The sequence below is a fragment of the Sinocyclocheilus grahami genome, unplaced genomic scaffold (assembly GCF_001515645.1).
Source record: "Sinocyclocheilus grahami isolate Dianchi unplaced genomic scaffold, SAMN03320097.WGS_v1.1 scaffold240.1, whole genome shotgun sequence".
Taxonomy (NCBI): domain Eukaryota; kingdom Metazoa; phylum Chordata; class Actinopteri; order Cypriniformes; family Cyprinidae; genus Sinocyclocheilus; species Sinocyclocheilus grahami.
The window spans coordinates 1,390,210-1,404,824 of record NW_015505419.1 but is presented as its reverse complement, the minus strand read 5'-3'; the positions used below and the strand labels follow the sequence as shown (position 1 = coordinate 1,404,824).

Here is a 14,615-nt window from a genome sequence, read left to right as displayed (position 1 = left end):
ATGTTAATTTCAACATTTACTAATGCATTATTAAAATCAACAGTTGTGCTTGTTAACAGTTAATGCACTCTGAATTAACATGAACTAACCGTGAACAACTGTATTCTCATGAACTAACATTAGGAAAGATTAATAAATGTATTGTTCATTGTTCCTTCATGATAGTTAATACATTAACTAACAATAACTAATGGAACCTTATTGTAAAGTGTTACCTTAATATTAAATATCAATATATTATCAGAGCATATGAGCAGAGCATAGCGTCACTGAAGGTAACATCATTTTAGCAGCGTTGCCCAGTACAGCTGAACTAGCCTACAGCATGTTACAGCACAGTAGCGCTACTGCAAACCGGAACAAGTAGGCCTAATTTCCTGTCAGCGCGTTATTTGAGCGGACTTTGCTTTTCCGGTGAGCACGAGCGGTACACGAGTGGAACGTATATTCATTTATTCATTTATTATTATTATAATTATTATTATATGTAGCCTATATTTTGGAGAAGGGTCTGGCTACAGCCTTGCACTTGCACTCTCAGACTTGCATTCTCAGACACTTGCACTTCCACTAGCGACGTCACTTGCAGTCTTTTTTATTTTGTTCTATTTATTGACTACTTTTTGTTTGAATCTCTCAACATTTTACAACAGTAGCCAGGTGATGAAGACAAGACGAAAGAAACTAACTTACAAAGTCACTTGCACTCTCCGATACCTGCGACTTCACTTGCAATGGACACAAATCGTGCGTGTTGCCAATGGAGACAAGACACTGTGGTGATTAAACGATTAAAGGGGTCATATGATGCTATTTTAAAGATCATTATTTGGTGAGTTTTACCATCCGTTCAAGCCCGAAAGGGCAACAGAGTCGCGTGACAGACACAGTGATGATGCAGTACACAAGCCGCGGTTTAGACAGCTGACGTGCTATGATTTCTGATAGGCAGTTCACTCTCCTGTGATGTGACCCTGTTCCCCTCACACACACACACACACACACACAACGTGTTACTCTGCGCTGCACAAAACTCCGCATTTGAACAGTCAATGGCAAATACTTAAACTGATGACAAAACATACTTACAATCACTGATTTAGAAGCGCTAGATTGTCATAGCAAAGTCAGAATTTACCCTCTTTTTTTTTTAGAAATAGCCTTTGTGCACAGCCAGCCTTGTACTCTTCTAGGTTCAAAAAACTGTCGTCCATAAAATGCTTTGCACAAATTCGAACATCTGGGTTGTGCTGTTCTGTTGTAAATAAATCTTAACCAATGATTCCTAATTGCATCTACTTCCGGAAGGCCAAATAAAGTGCTTCTGCTTTCGCACTGAAACACACAGTGTCTCCCTGACATGCTGCTTCAACACTAACTGCGGTTCCTGAAACCACGACTTCTTTCTTTGCGTGCACATTTGGGGTGGCATTATGCTAATATTTCCACATAGTGACGTAGATATGTGGGGGCGTGTTAGAACGAGCTGTTTTAGGTAGGCGTGGTTGACTCTTAACTTTTATAAAGAATATCTCTTTGGATTTGAGACTTTAGTCTTTGCAACTTTACAGATCTTCTTTATGCACCAAGAGCTTGTAACACTCCAAAGAGAAAGGAAAAATTGAAATCGCATCATATGACCCCTTTAAATTATAGTAAATTGTAAAACCTACTTGTGTAATTGTAAAACAAATGTTATTGAGCTTAATTTGCAGCACATGACATTGTTCTACACTACAGACATAGAAATCTTCTATATTAAAGGGGTCCTATTATGCTTTTTCACTTTTTGAACTTTAGTTAGTCTGTAATGTGGCCCAGCTAACCAATCACAGCACATTTCGTATTTCAGAAGGCGGGCTTTCATTTGATACAGGAACTATTTGAGCCGTTCATGCCAGACTGGGGAGAGAGGTGTTGTAATAATGTAAAATATGTGAAAAATAATGTGTTTTTCGAACAACCTAGTATGAGAGCCTGTTCTAGTACACCCCCAAAACAAAATCAAGACTTTGTAAAAGAGCATAATAGGACCCCTTTAATATTATATGCTCATTATTATTATAAATATTAAATGTAATATTTCATCAAGAACTGATGAAATGTGTACCATGAATGCAATGTAACTTGCTTTGGATAAAATGTGTAAATGTAAGAAAAATCCTGATTAATACGTAAAAAAAAACAAAAAAAAAACAGACACTCATTAATATTCAACGTATGTTTTACTGTAAAACCTTCACTCAAGTACTATATCAAAATAAGTAAATATTTTGATATATGGTTTTTTTTCTCAGATTTAATCTGTATGGGAAAGGAAAAGATTAATGTGAATAAGGTTCTTAGAAAACTTAAAGAAGACTTCAAATAAAATAGCCTACCATAATTTTACACAAAGCAACACGTGTCTGCAGGGGTTAAATTGGGAATTTATACGTGGGGGAGTGGGGGGCTCTATCGTTTGGGGTTTACATATATATATATATATATATATTAGTGGTGTCAAACGATTAATCACATCCAAAATAAAAGATCTTGCTTACGTAATATATGTGTATGTATTGTGTATATTTATTATGTATAGATAAATACACACACATAGAGTATATATTTAGAAAATATTTACATGTATAAATTTATATTTATATAATTTATATTATATAAAAATATATTTAATATAGAAATATAAAATTTTTCTTAAATATATATACATGCATTTGTGTGTATTTATATATACATAATAAATATACACAGTATATATACACACATATATTACATAAACAAAAACTGTAATTTTGGATGTGATTAATTGTTTGACACCACTAATATATAATAATAATAATAATAAAAAACATATATATGATTTCTTCTGAAGCAATATTCCTATCCGTTTTCTATCAGCGGTGACATATAAATCTGCTTGTTTTTTATATTTAATCCAAGGGCATTTTTTATCTTTATAGAGGGCATTTTCCCCCTAACCTCATTGATACTTCATCTTTCATTTCAAATTCTTACATTTAATCTATAAATTCAATTATAATAATGTGATTATTGTTATCTCTACGTTATCAAATTAAATCATTTACTCTGAAAAAAAATACAATTGCATTGAATAATGTTATGAGATTGCTTTAAATATTTTTTGGAATATACAAACAAGAAATGATGGTGGAAATTATACTTTTAAACGAAAATAAAACGCCAGTAGGTGCCAGTAGTGAGCGTTTAATGAGTGAGTCATTGAGTCCTTCATTCAAACGATTAGTTCAAAGTTCGTTCAGATGTTTATGCATGGGCTAATGAAACTTTGACTCAACCAATTCGTTCAAAACACGGAATCAATCAGCAATGAATCGGCTGGTTGCTGTGAGGTGTGCTGTGTTCTGCCTAAAATGTAAGTTACCTAATATTATTGTACTTGCTTATTAAACTGTTTATTGAACTATTAAACAGTCGTAATAGTGAAAACGTTGTGTTGTTGCCTAACTAACTGTATTTTAAATATAAAAACTTTTCATTTCGATTTTTTACCTCAGCATGATTACTTGTCTGGCGTTAATGAAGCATTAATGTCGAGCCCCGGAGTCAATGTGATGGGGCTCAAACCCCGGACGGCCCCGGCCCAATTTAAACCCTGTGTGTCTGTAAATACTTTTAGCTTCTAACCCCTATAACAACAACATCTATTTACAGTACATATAAATCTGCATTCCTTGCGCAGGTCTACTTAATTAAATATTCATATTAGACCACACCCCCAAACACCATATTGCCAATGAGAAACATGTTTTTTCTGGTCCATTTTTTTTTAAATTCAAATTAAAGCACGTTATTGTTTAGTTTAATTGTGAAAAATCTAAATAAAATATGATAAACACATTTTAGAACAAATTCATTTTTTGAGTGCATACTGCTGGAGATATGATCAAATGGCGTAGGCCTATTGTTTACTTCAAAGGAGCTGTCCAGCGCTGTGGTGCTGAGCTTGCTCCAAAACTATGTTTTTATGCATGAAAACGAAACCTTCCAGAATCTTTGCGGGGGAAAGAAATTGTTTTATGAGAAGTTATAGGTGACTATAACTAAACTACGCAACACTTCATTACGCAAATTCTTCATCATCTTCTTTGGCAAAGCACTATGATCAACTGTATTTATCAAGGCCTCATCTCTGACTGTGAATCCCTCTCATATTCGCCATGCTGTAACTCCATTTAGAGCGTCAACATTTCCATCACATGACTGAGAGCGATTATATGGCTGTGACATATTTCTTTTGTTGGGTTAAGGCGGTGACACGTCAAACGCGCACATTGTTGAGCAAGAAGCTTAAGGAGGATTCATTTTTAGCACAAATGTTGTGTCGGGGGAGTCAGCCTTGTCTGCTGTATGTAACAAAACACGCTGAACATAACATCCAGGTTCTAAAATAGCCGTTTTACGCATTTCGTCATCTGCTCTAAATTTGCAGTCATATGCATTTTAAGTGACAGCGCGCAACACAACAGGCTGTGTGATGGGCCTCGGGCTCCGTTTGTCTTCAGATATACGCCTTGCATTGCATCGTTACGGGAATATTCATGGCATATTCTACGAGAACGTACAGTAGGGTGACAGTAGTGTGGTTTGCCTCACTGAAACGAGGTCGCGCGTGTAAAATGACGGTCTCGGGTGAGGAAGGCAGCGCAGAGCCACAACTTCACTAGGATTGGACAACAGGCAGTGCAGCGGGGATTCCTGGGGACTGGTGTCTCTCCTAAAAGACTTCAGATTGTACAACCACGGCTTTATCACCAACAAATCAAATGGCAGCTTCGGAGAAAACACTCATTTACCGAGAAGACACCCATTCGTTTCAAAACTTTCTTTCCAAACGGGACATGCGCCTGATAGCCGCACAAGAAGAGTCAAATTATGTGGATCTCAACGACCTGCTGGAACTAAAATTGGATGATACAAAAACAGTGAAAGTGACATTTGGAGACTCGGGTAAATTGGCAATTATTAAAAGCATCAGTGGCATAAGCGATTCACAAGGAGAGCACAAACCTTGCACTGAAAAAGTAAAGGAATCTACTGAACATAAATGCACACCGGAGGAATGCGTGGAAAAGTGGAGCTCTTTTGAAACAGCAGCTTCGGAAATACCTCAAGCCGATGAAAACGGCACGGACTGTACCGAGAAAACAGAGCAAAAGCCCAAATCCCCAAATTTGGAGACGCAGAGTCCAGGAAGCAATAACCATGAACAATACAATGATGTTTATATGAGCAGCAAAAGTGAATCGGATGATGAGGTCACTGTGGTGCTTTCGGATCACGGCACGCCTGAAATCCGTGAAGATGAATCGCACTATATCACAACCCACGAAATCCAGCTTTTGGAGTTGGACCACGATACGGATTACGACTTTGAGACGGGATCCAGCTGGGATATCGAGGACGATCTCCAGGTCTACTCGTTTGTCGATTATGCGTCTTTTGACAGTGATGAAACGATAGGTGCAAAAGAGGAGAGTATGGAAAGCAACCAGGCGAATACGAGCGAAGCAGTGGTCAGCAGTAAGCCTGAAAGCAATCTCTGTGACGCGGACAAATGTGCCAGCTCAGACGGGGGCTTGTCAAAAAAGCAAAACGCAGCTGGGCAGATTCACCTGTCAATCAAAGCCACTTCCCGCGCTGTGAATGAGCCAAGCAACATCCAAGAACAAGCAAAAGGTATAAGCCGCTATGTTTTGAGAGGAGTGAATGCAAGGGGCGACAAAGTGTGTGATAACGCAAAGCGTTTCATTGCTGCGCCGGGGCGCTTGCACTTTGGCAGCAAACTGAAATGCAAAGATGTAAATGAGTATTCCAGCGGTGCGTCCAGCGCGGTGAGCGAGCTGGACGACGCCGATAAGGAAGTGCGCAATCTCACAGCCAGGGCATTCAAAAGTTTGGCGTACCCATATTTTGATGCCATAAACTTTAGTACTTCTAGTGAGTCTTCTGCTTCAGAGCATGGGCTGGGAATCAACAGGTGGTCGACGTTTGTTGACCTAAAGTATGGCAAGGCGAGGGATCAAAACTTAGTAGCACATAAAGGCTCCACATCCAATTTCCATTTCGCCAAAAAGAGGGACGGTAAGGAGATAACGGGCTTGACTTTGACCAGCATGCGAGCACCCCCCGTTGAGATATTTGCACTGAACGGCAATTTGGTGAGCCGCAAAAACGCACCGTCTACCACAAAAAAGACTGAGCTCACGGGGAAGTTTTCACCGGGGCAGAGTGGCCTCATAAGGCTGACCGAAACGCTCAATTTTCGATGCAATGTCAAATCCGGGCAGCCTGTAAACGAAAGCACTGGAGGATCACGTTCCACGGATGAAGTTACAAACACCTTGCCAAGCGCTCAGGGGAGTGAGGCCAGCAAGCGACCCTGCAATGCAGAGGAAACCATGGAAGACGCACACAAGAAAGCCATATTCGCATCGAGTCTCCTCAAAAATGTCATTTCTAAGAAAATGCAGTTCGAGCAGGAGCGCAAAATGGAGAGGGGCGAGATATGCGAGGCGCACCACGCGCCCTCTCCGTGCTTCGGGACGCACGAAGCGCACAGGGAGAAAGCGGCCAAGAAAAATTCCAAAGGGCTGCAAAGGCAAAGCTCGAAATTCTCAGAAGCCGACTCCAACTTAACGATCGTCTGCGTGGACGATCTGGGCGACATAGTAGACGGTAATTCAAGCGATGCCAAAGAGGACGGGCGCAAAGAAGAGCCTTTGACGAGTGCATCAGGAAGGAATTTAGAGTCGGCGAATGATACTAAAAAAGGAGCATTCGAAGCATCCAAAAGCACGCTGCTTCGGAGCCAAAATAGCGCGTTCAGATCGTGGAGGGACGGCGAGCTAGAGTTTCAAAAGGAACATAAAAACGACAAAACTCCTGAGGAGAAACCGCTCCGCGAGTGTCCGGGGGAAACCAGCTTCAGCGTCGATTCGGCGAGCGGCAAGCACACCAAAATGTCACATTTGTTTGTGCCAAGCATACAGCTTCCGTCCGCGGACCGGGACCTCAGGAAACCGCAGCCGAATGTGAATTCCTCCACGCGCGATCAAGCAGAGAGCGGAGCTTTGAAGTGGCGTTCAAACACGCTCTATGTGTCCGACGCGACGCGCCGCGCTGTGACAGCGAAGTCGCCAGAAATCAAAATAAGTTTGCGGAGCGTTCGGGACAACAAAAGCGACCCGTTCAATATCGCGAAGCTACTGACTCCCAATTTAGGCTGCAAGACAGCTGAGGACAACAGGTGCCAAGCGCTCGCCGCGGCTTTCAAGGGTGAGTCGTCTGACAAAGTGCCTCACTTTATAGTCAGAGACATTAGAGATAACAAGGATAACAAAGGCAAGCTACAGACCCCCATTCACCAGGTTAGAGACGTGCGTAAACTGGTTAAGAGCTCATATCACTTTGTGTCTTTAGACAACGACAACAAATCTAGCCACTCGACTTGTGATGGAGAGCACAAGACATTAAAGCAGAGTCCTTCTCTGAACTCAGCCTCTCTTTCACCCATAGTGATTAAATGCCAGTCTGTGAATACAAATAGCAATGTGAAGCAATCCGGAAATTTAATAGACCCCCCCAAGAGACGATTTCCAGAGGATATAGTTGAGACCGACAGGTCCTCCCCTCACGTTGCTGTAGCTAACAGGCTGCCAAAGCAAGAAGTGCCAGCAGGAGTGAGAATTGAAACAAGCACACGAAAACAAGATAAATCGAGCGACACAGCCGAGAAGAAAAGCGAACCCAAAATGGCCAACCAGGCCGCTTTGGAAAAATTGCAAGCTGCTGTCAAAACGATGGAGCAGCTGTATGTTTTTGACAAGAACGAGTGGAAGAGAAAAACAGAACCACGGCCGATAAAGGACAGCCACGTGCTCTCGCTCATCACCAGCGAGGAGCACAGCGTGGACGAACAGGGAAGCAACTCTAGCTCCACTCCAGCGGATAGATTGCTAAGACTAGATTCAAACTCAAACCTGAACGAGATGCCACCTAAAAAAGATGACAAGTCATCAACCACTCCGATCGCCCGGGAAGAGCGAAACGGCCCTAAACCGCTCATGCAGCTCACAGGAACACCATATAAGAACATATGCCAGAAGCCATTAGCTACAAAGGCACTGCAAACGCATGTTGAATCACCAGCGACTCTGAGCTCCAAGGGTGTTGCACCTAAAATACCCATTTCCCTGAAGATATCGCAGCCAAAGCGTGTACTAGAAGAGAGGGAGCGGCCGAATGGCAGTGAGACTGAGTTTGCCCCGCTGCAGTTCACTTCCACAGCAGATTCAGAGAACTACCTAACCATACCAGTGAAGCCTCAAGCAAAGCCAACCATGTCTGGATTGGGCAAAACAGCTGTTTATACAATCCCAACTGGAGGAGGTAAAACCCAAACGGCCAGTCCGCCTTCTTACCTGGTTCACAGTGACACCAGAGGCCATCCGTCGCCAAAACGTTCATCTTTTGTGATGGAGACACGGTCCCCAGATACCCCTACCGCTGCTATTTACCACACACCCCTGCCTGTCCCAATGCAAGCTGCTCAGCCACAAGTAATTTGCTTCTCCCCTACAGTTCAACCCTCCCCCATCCTGACAGATCACTTCCAGGCAACCCAAAGAAAGATGCTGCTGGATCCCACCACGGGAAACTACTACTTGGTGGACACTCCGGTGCAGCCATCAACCAGGCGTCTCTTTGACCCGGAAACCGGGCAGTATGTGGACGTCCCCATGCCACAGCAGCCTCCCATGACCCCTGTCCCATTGCCAATATCCCCTCTCGCTCTCGGCCCGGGAGCTTACGGCCATACTTACATGTTTTACCCGGGATACATGCCTACCACGATGATCCCCGCACGCACTATTCAGTCCCAGCTCTCTATGCAGTCAGAAGCAGATGATGGGGATAAATCCCATTCGCACATGGGAAGGCAGGAGGATGGAGCTTACATGGAGAGCCCTTATTATATGCCATCTGGGAGGTCCTCACAAACAACCTCCATGGCTCAACATGTTAAAACCAGCAGGCTGGCCAACAGCAAGCAGCCTGTCATCAGCATCACCTCCCAGCAAGGGCCAAGGATCATCGCTCCCCCCTCCTTCGATGGCACCACCATGAGCTTTGTGGTGGAGCATAGGTAAAGCCCCACTCACCTACAGCGTAAGTGCAAATTCATTATTTTTCATCATATTTGCATGCACTGAACATTTTTTTCATAATGGTAAGGGCTTTAAAAGAAATCAGCGTAAGCCAAAAAAAAACAAAAAAAACAATTCCTTATATATAAAGTGAAAATCCTTTGTATGAAAATAATCAGCTAGACAACATGACTTTCTTAAGATCCATAAGACATTTTTTTTTATTTTTTTTTTAGTTTTTATTTTTCCAACCTTTTGTTATGGCTTGTTTTAAATCTTTTGAATATCATCTTTAAAATGTTTTAGAGGAATAAATCAGTTACACTATCTCATACGGAATACCCTTTTGTAAGTTAAAATATTTTTAAATATTTTGAATTTACAGTATATACTTACACTGTATATAATTAATTCAAACAGACCATAGAAATTATATATCTGAAATGAGTATTAAGAACTATTATTTTAAAAATTATTTTGCTTTTATTTGATTATTCCAGTCCAGAAAGTTTGTATTGTTTAACACAATGTTAGGCTATGGATTATATGGGTAAATTAAAGGGATAGTTCATCTAAAAATTAAAAGTCTCATGTAGTTTGAAACTTGTAGGAATTTCATTCAAAACCGAATACAAAACAAAAAATAAATGAACAGTAAATGTACAATAAATAACCACAAATTAACTGTAAATGTAAATGTAACAGTAAATCCTCTTTAAGTGCACTTCATAATGACGAAAAACACTTTCTGAGTGTGCATGTGCCTGTCACATCTAGCTATAACTGTTTCCTTGTAGTGCTCTTTTTTTCTTTCTGGTCACAAGGGGTCCTGTTTAATCTAATCTTAATTGCTTTTTTAAATATAAAATGCCATTGATTTGTGGGGCACCTGCTTAAGTGTCTGCTTATATTACTTGCAGCTAGTAATGGCCCTCTTTTGAATAACTGTTTTTGTCAAAAAAAAACCTTTGACTTTCATTGTATGGACAAAAAAAAGGAAATTTTGTATGGACATTTTTTGAAATATTTTTGTGTTCTGCAGAAGAAAAAAAGTCATACAAGTGTGGAATGACATGATGGTGAGTAAATAATCACAGAATTATAATTAATGGGTGAACTATCTCTCTTAGATTCTCATAAGCCAAAATTTCTTTCTGGTCACAAGGGGTCCTGTTTAATCTAATCTTAATTGCTTTTTTAAATATAAAATGCCATTGATTTGTGGGGCACCTGCTTAAGTGTCTGCTTATATTACTTGCAGCTAGTAATGGCCCTCTTTTGAATAACTGTTTTTGTCAAAAAAAAAAACCTTTGACTTTCATTGTATGGACAAAAAAAAGGAAATTTTGTATGGACATTTTTTGAAATATTTTTGTGTTCTGCAGAAGAAAAAAAGTCATACAAGTGTGGAATGACATGATGGTGAGTAAATAATCACATAATTATAATTAATGGGTGAACTATCTCTCTTAGATTCTCATAAGCCAAATTTTTTTTTTTTTAATATTTCATCTTAATAAAATAAGACGTTATGTAGACATAACATTGCCATTGTGCTGTTTAATTTTAATGACTTAACTTCAGCAGTCAAAACTAAGATAATTAATGTATAAGCATTGCCTCCCAATGACTATCTTAGAAGAAATCATTGCTTTAATTATGAAGAAAATCTTGTATCTCTTTTTTTTGGCCCTGTTTACATTTAGCAACTTCAGATTGAACTAGTGTTGTCAAACGATTAATTGCGATTAATCGCATCCAAAATAAAGGTTTTTGTTAACATAATATATGCATGTGTACTGTGCTTATTTATTATGTATATATACAGTGGGGAAAAAAAGTATTTAGTCAGCCACCAATTGTGCAAGTTCTCCCACTTAAAAAGATGAGAGAGGCCTGTAATTTTCATCATAGGTATACCTCAACTATGAGAGACAAAATTAGAAAAAAAAATCCAGAAAATCACATTGTAGGATTTTTAAAGAATTTATTTGCAAATTATGGTGGAAAATAAGTATTTGGTCAATAACAAAATTTCATCTCAATACTTTGTTATATACCCTTTGTTGGCAATGACAGAGGTCAAACGTTTTCTGTAAGTCTTCACAAGGTTTTCACACACTGTTGCTGGTATTTTGGCCCATTCCTCCATGCAGATCTCCTCTAGAGCAGTAATGTTTTGGGGCTGTCGCTGGGCAACATGGATTTTCAACTCCCTCCAAAGATTTTGAAAGTTGTAGAAAGTCAACCATCACTGCAGCCCTCCACCAGTCGGGGCTTTATGGCAGAGTGGCCCGACGGAAGCCTCTCCTCAGTGCAAGACACATGAAAGCCTGCATGGAGTTTGCTAAAAAACACCTGAATAAGATTCTCTGGTCTGATGAGACCAAGATATAACTTTTTGGCCTTAATTCTAAGCGGTATGTGTGGAGAAAACCAGGCACTGCTCATCACCTGTCCAATACAGTCCCAACAGTGAAGCATGGTGGTGGCAGCATCATGCTGTGGGGGTGTTTTTCAGCTGCAGGGACAGGACGACTGGTTGCAATTGAGGGAAAGATGAATGCGGCCAAGTACAGGGATATCCTGGACGAAAACCTTCTCGAGTGCTCAGGACCTCAGACTGGGCCGAAGGTTTATCTTCCAACAAGACAATGACCCTAAGCACACAGCTAAAATAATGAAGGAGTGGCTTCACAACAACTCTGTGACTGTTCTTGAATGGCCCAGCCAGAGCCCTGACTTAAACCCAATTGAGCATCTCTGGAGAGACCTAAAAATGGCTGTCCACTAACGTTTACCATCCAACCTGACAGACCTGGAGAGGATCTGCAAGGAGGAATGGCAGAGGATCCCTAAATCCAGGTGTGAAAAACTTGTTGCCTCTTTCCCAAAAAGACTCATGGCTGTATTAGATCAAAAGGGTGTTTCTACTAAATACTGAGCAAAGGGTCTGAATACTTAGGACCATGTGATATTTCAGTTTTTCTTTTTTAATAAATCTGCATAAATGTCAACAATTCTGTGTTTTTCTGTCAATATGGGGTGCTGTGTGTACATTAATGAGGAAAAAAAATTAACTTAAATGATTTTAGCAAATGGCTGCAATATAACAAAGAGTGAAAAATTTAAGGGGGTCTGAATACTTTCTGTACCCACTGTACCTATGATGAAAATTACAGGCCTCTCATCTTTTTAAGTGGGAGAACTTGCACAATTGGTGGCTGACTAAATACTTTTTTGCCCCACTGTAGATACAAACACATCCAGTATATCTATTTTTGTATATACATTTATATATTTATATTATTATATTTTATATTATATATAAATATATTTTTCTTAAATATATACATGCATGTGTTTTTATTTATATATACATAATACATATACACAGTACACACTTATATATTATGTAAACAAAAACTTTTCTTTTGGATGCGATTTATCACGATTAATTATTTGACTACTAGATTGAACTAATACTAACCAAGAAGCAATGAAAAAATAAAAAAGCAATGAATAAGGCTCTTGCCTTGTTAGAAACCACCTGCTCTTTTAGAGTGTTGGGTTTAAATGTGCATTTATGCCTTTTGCAGATGATTCTGTACAAACTAACAGAGAAAGCTAACAGACTTGCAATGCATTCAATGTATACATGGCTTATGAGTTAGAATCGGACACATAGCCTTGGTAAGACTGTAGTGTACAGAATTTGGTGGACCCACATTGCCACAATGTCTCTATTCACTCTCAGAAAAAAAGGTACAAAAGCTGTCAATGGGGTCGTATCTTTTCAAAAGGTACAAATTTTAGGTACTAATATGTCCCTTTAAGGTACTTATATGCACCCTTTAGGGGTAAATAAGGAACAAAGGTGTACCTTGTGAAAAGATGCCACCAAGTGACAGCTGAGAGTGTTTTATCAAACTTTTCTGTTTTTAAATGAAAAATTTGTTCTGTTTTTATTCATGAATATTTTGTTTATAAGTTTAATGCTATTTGCATTTTATAAATAAGTTACTAATCACTAAGTCACTAATATACTCTCAGAGCAAAAAGGTACAAAACTGTCACTGGGGCAGTATCCTTTCAAAAGATACTAATATGTACTTTTAAAGTACTAATATGTAAGTTTAAGGTACTAGTATATGGCTTTTAAGGGTAAATAAGGTACGAAGATGTACCTATTAGCTTTTATTTTCCTTACACTCTAAGAAAATAGGTACAAAAAGCTGTCAATAGGGTGGTATCCTATCAAAAGGTACTAAAATGTACACTTGAGGTACTAATATGTACTTTTAAAATTCTACTGTGTCAATTTTAGCTTCCGATTAGGGGTAAATAAGGTACAAAGATGTTCCTTTTAGCTTTTGTATCTCAGGGTACCGCTCCAGGGACAGCTTTGTACCTTTTTTTCTGAGAGTGTCAGTGTACCATGCATATACTATTTTGTTTATATGAGCAACCCTCTACATTGCGAGTAAATCTTACTCTGGGCGACTAAATAATGTCTAACATTAGCCATTGGCTACTAAATTCTTAGATTTTACACGCCAGTATGTGTGTGAGAGACAGATTTTCACTCGATAAACACGCTGACTGAGCGCTTGAGTTTCGCTCTCCGTCAAGCGATCTGTACTGTTTGGATGCGCTCAATGGATCATGTCATGTACTCAATGTAAACCATATTCTTTGTTGTAATTTCCTGTTAAAATAACAGAGTTAATTTAGAATTATTCAGCTTTTAAGAACAAGCAGAAGATATGCCGGTTTCTCGGCAGTGGGTGGAGCTAATGCGCGAACAGCTCTCGTTGGCTGGCACTCATCTATTACCGTCCCTGTTTTGATTTCAGCAAATCAGTTCGAGCGAACGCTGACAACGTGATTAATATTCATGAACCCAGCAGATAATAATAGTAGTAGTATCTTTTAATAATAATTACTGTTACCTATGGCCAACAATATCTTAAACACCACCACCAGTCCTAATTCAATTCAATTCAAGTTTATTTGTACAGCGCTTTTCACGATACAAATCATTGCAAAGCAACTTTACAGCAAATTAAGTTTCTACAATATTTAGTGGTAGCTTATCAGTGGTGACTGTCAGTTAATGTACATATGGCAGAAATGTACGGAAAAATCAATATAAGACATAATCAAACAGACGATGAACACTATTAACAGCAATTATTATATGATGCAATCAAACTTATAGCAAAATGTGGTAGTTCTGTATGTTGTAACCATATTTTGGGGACAAATTTGTACCCAAAAGTGAGCAAAACCTGACAAAATCGGCAAAATCCTCAATTTGTGAATGTCCTCATTTGTAAAACTGTTATAAAAGTAAAGTAAACAAAGTTTTTTTTTTACTTTTAAAATTGTAAAAATGCAGAAAGTTTTCTGTGAGGGGTAGGG

General features: G+C 39.3%; 1 protein-coding gene across 1 annotated transcript in view; it reads left to right on the top strand.

The window, feature by feature from the left end:
• Positions 1-4,465: 4,465 nt before the first annotated feature.
• Positions 4,466-14,615, top strand: part of LOC107597892 (uncharacterized) — a 12,997-nt gene continuing 2,847 nt past the window's right edge. Inside the window, exon 1 of the mRNA XM_016289093.1 lies at positions 4,466-9,213. Coding sequence (XP_016144579.1) covers positions 4,809-9,194 — 4,386 coding nt within the window. The 5' untranslated portion in view covers positions 4,466-4,808 and the 3' untranslated portion in view covers positions 9,195-9,213. The remainder of the gene's footprint in view (positions 9,214-14,615) is intronic.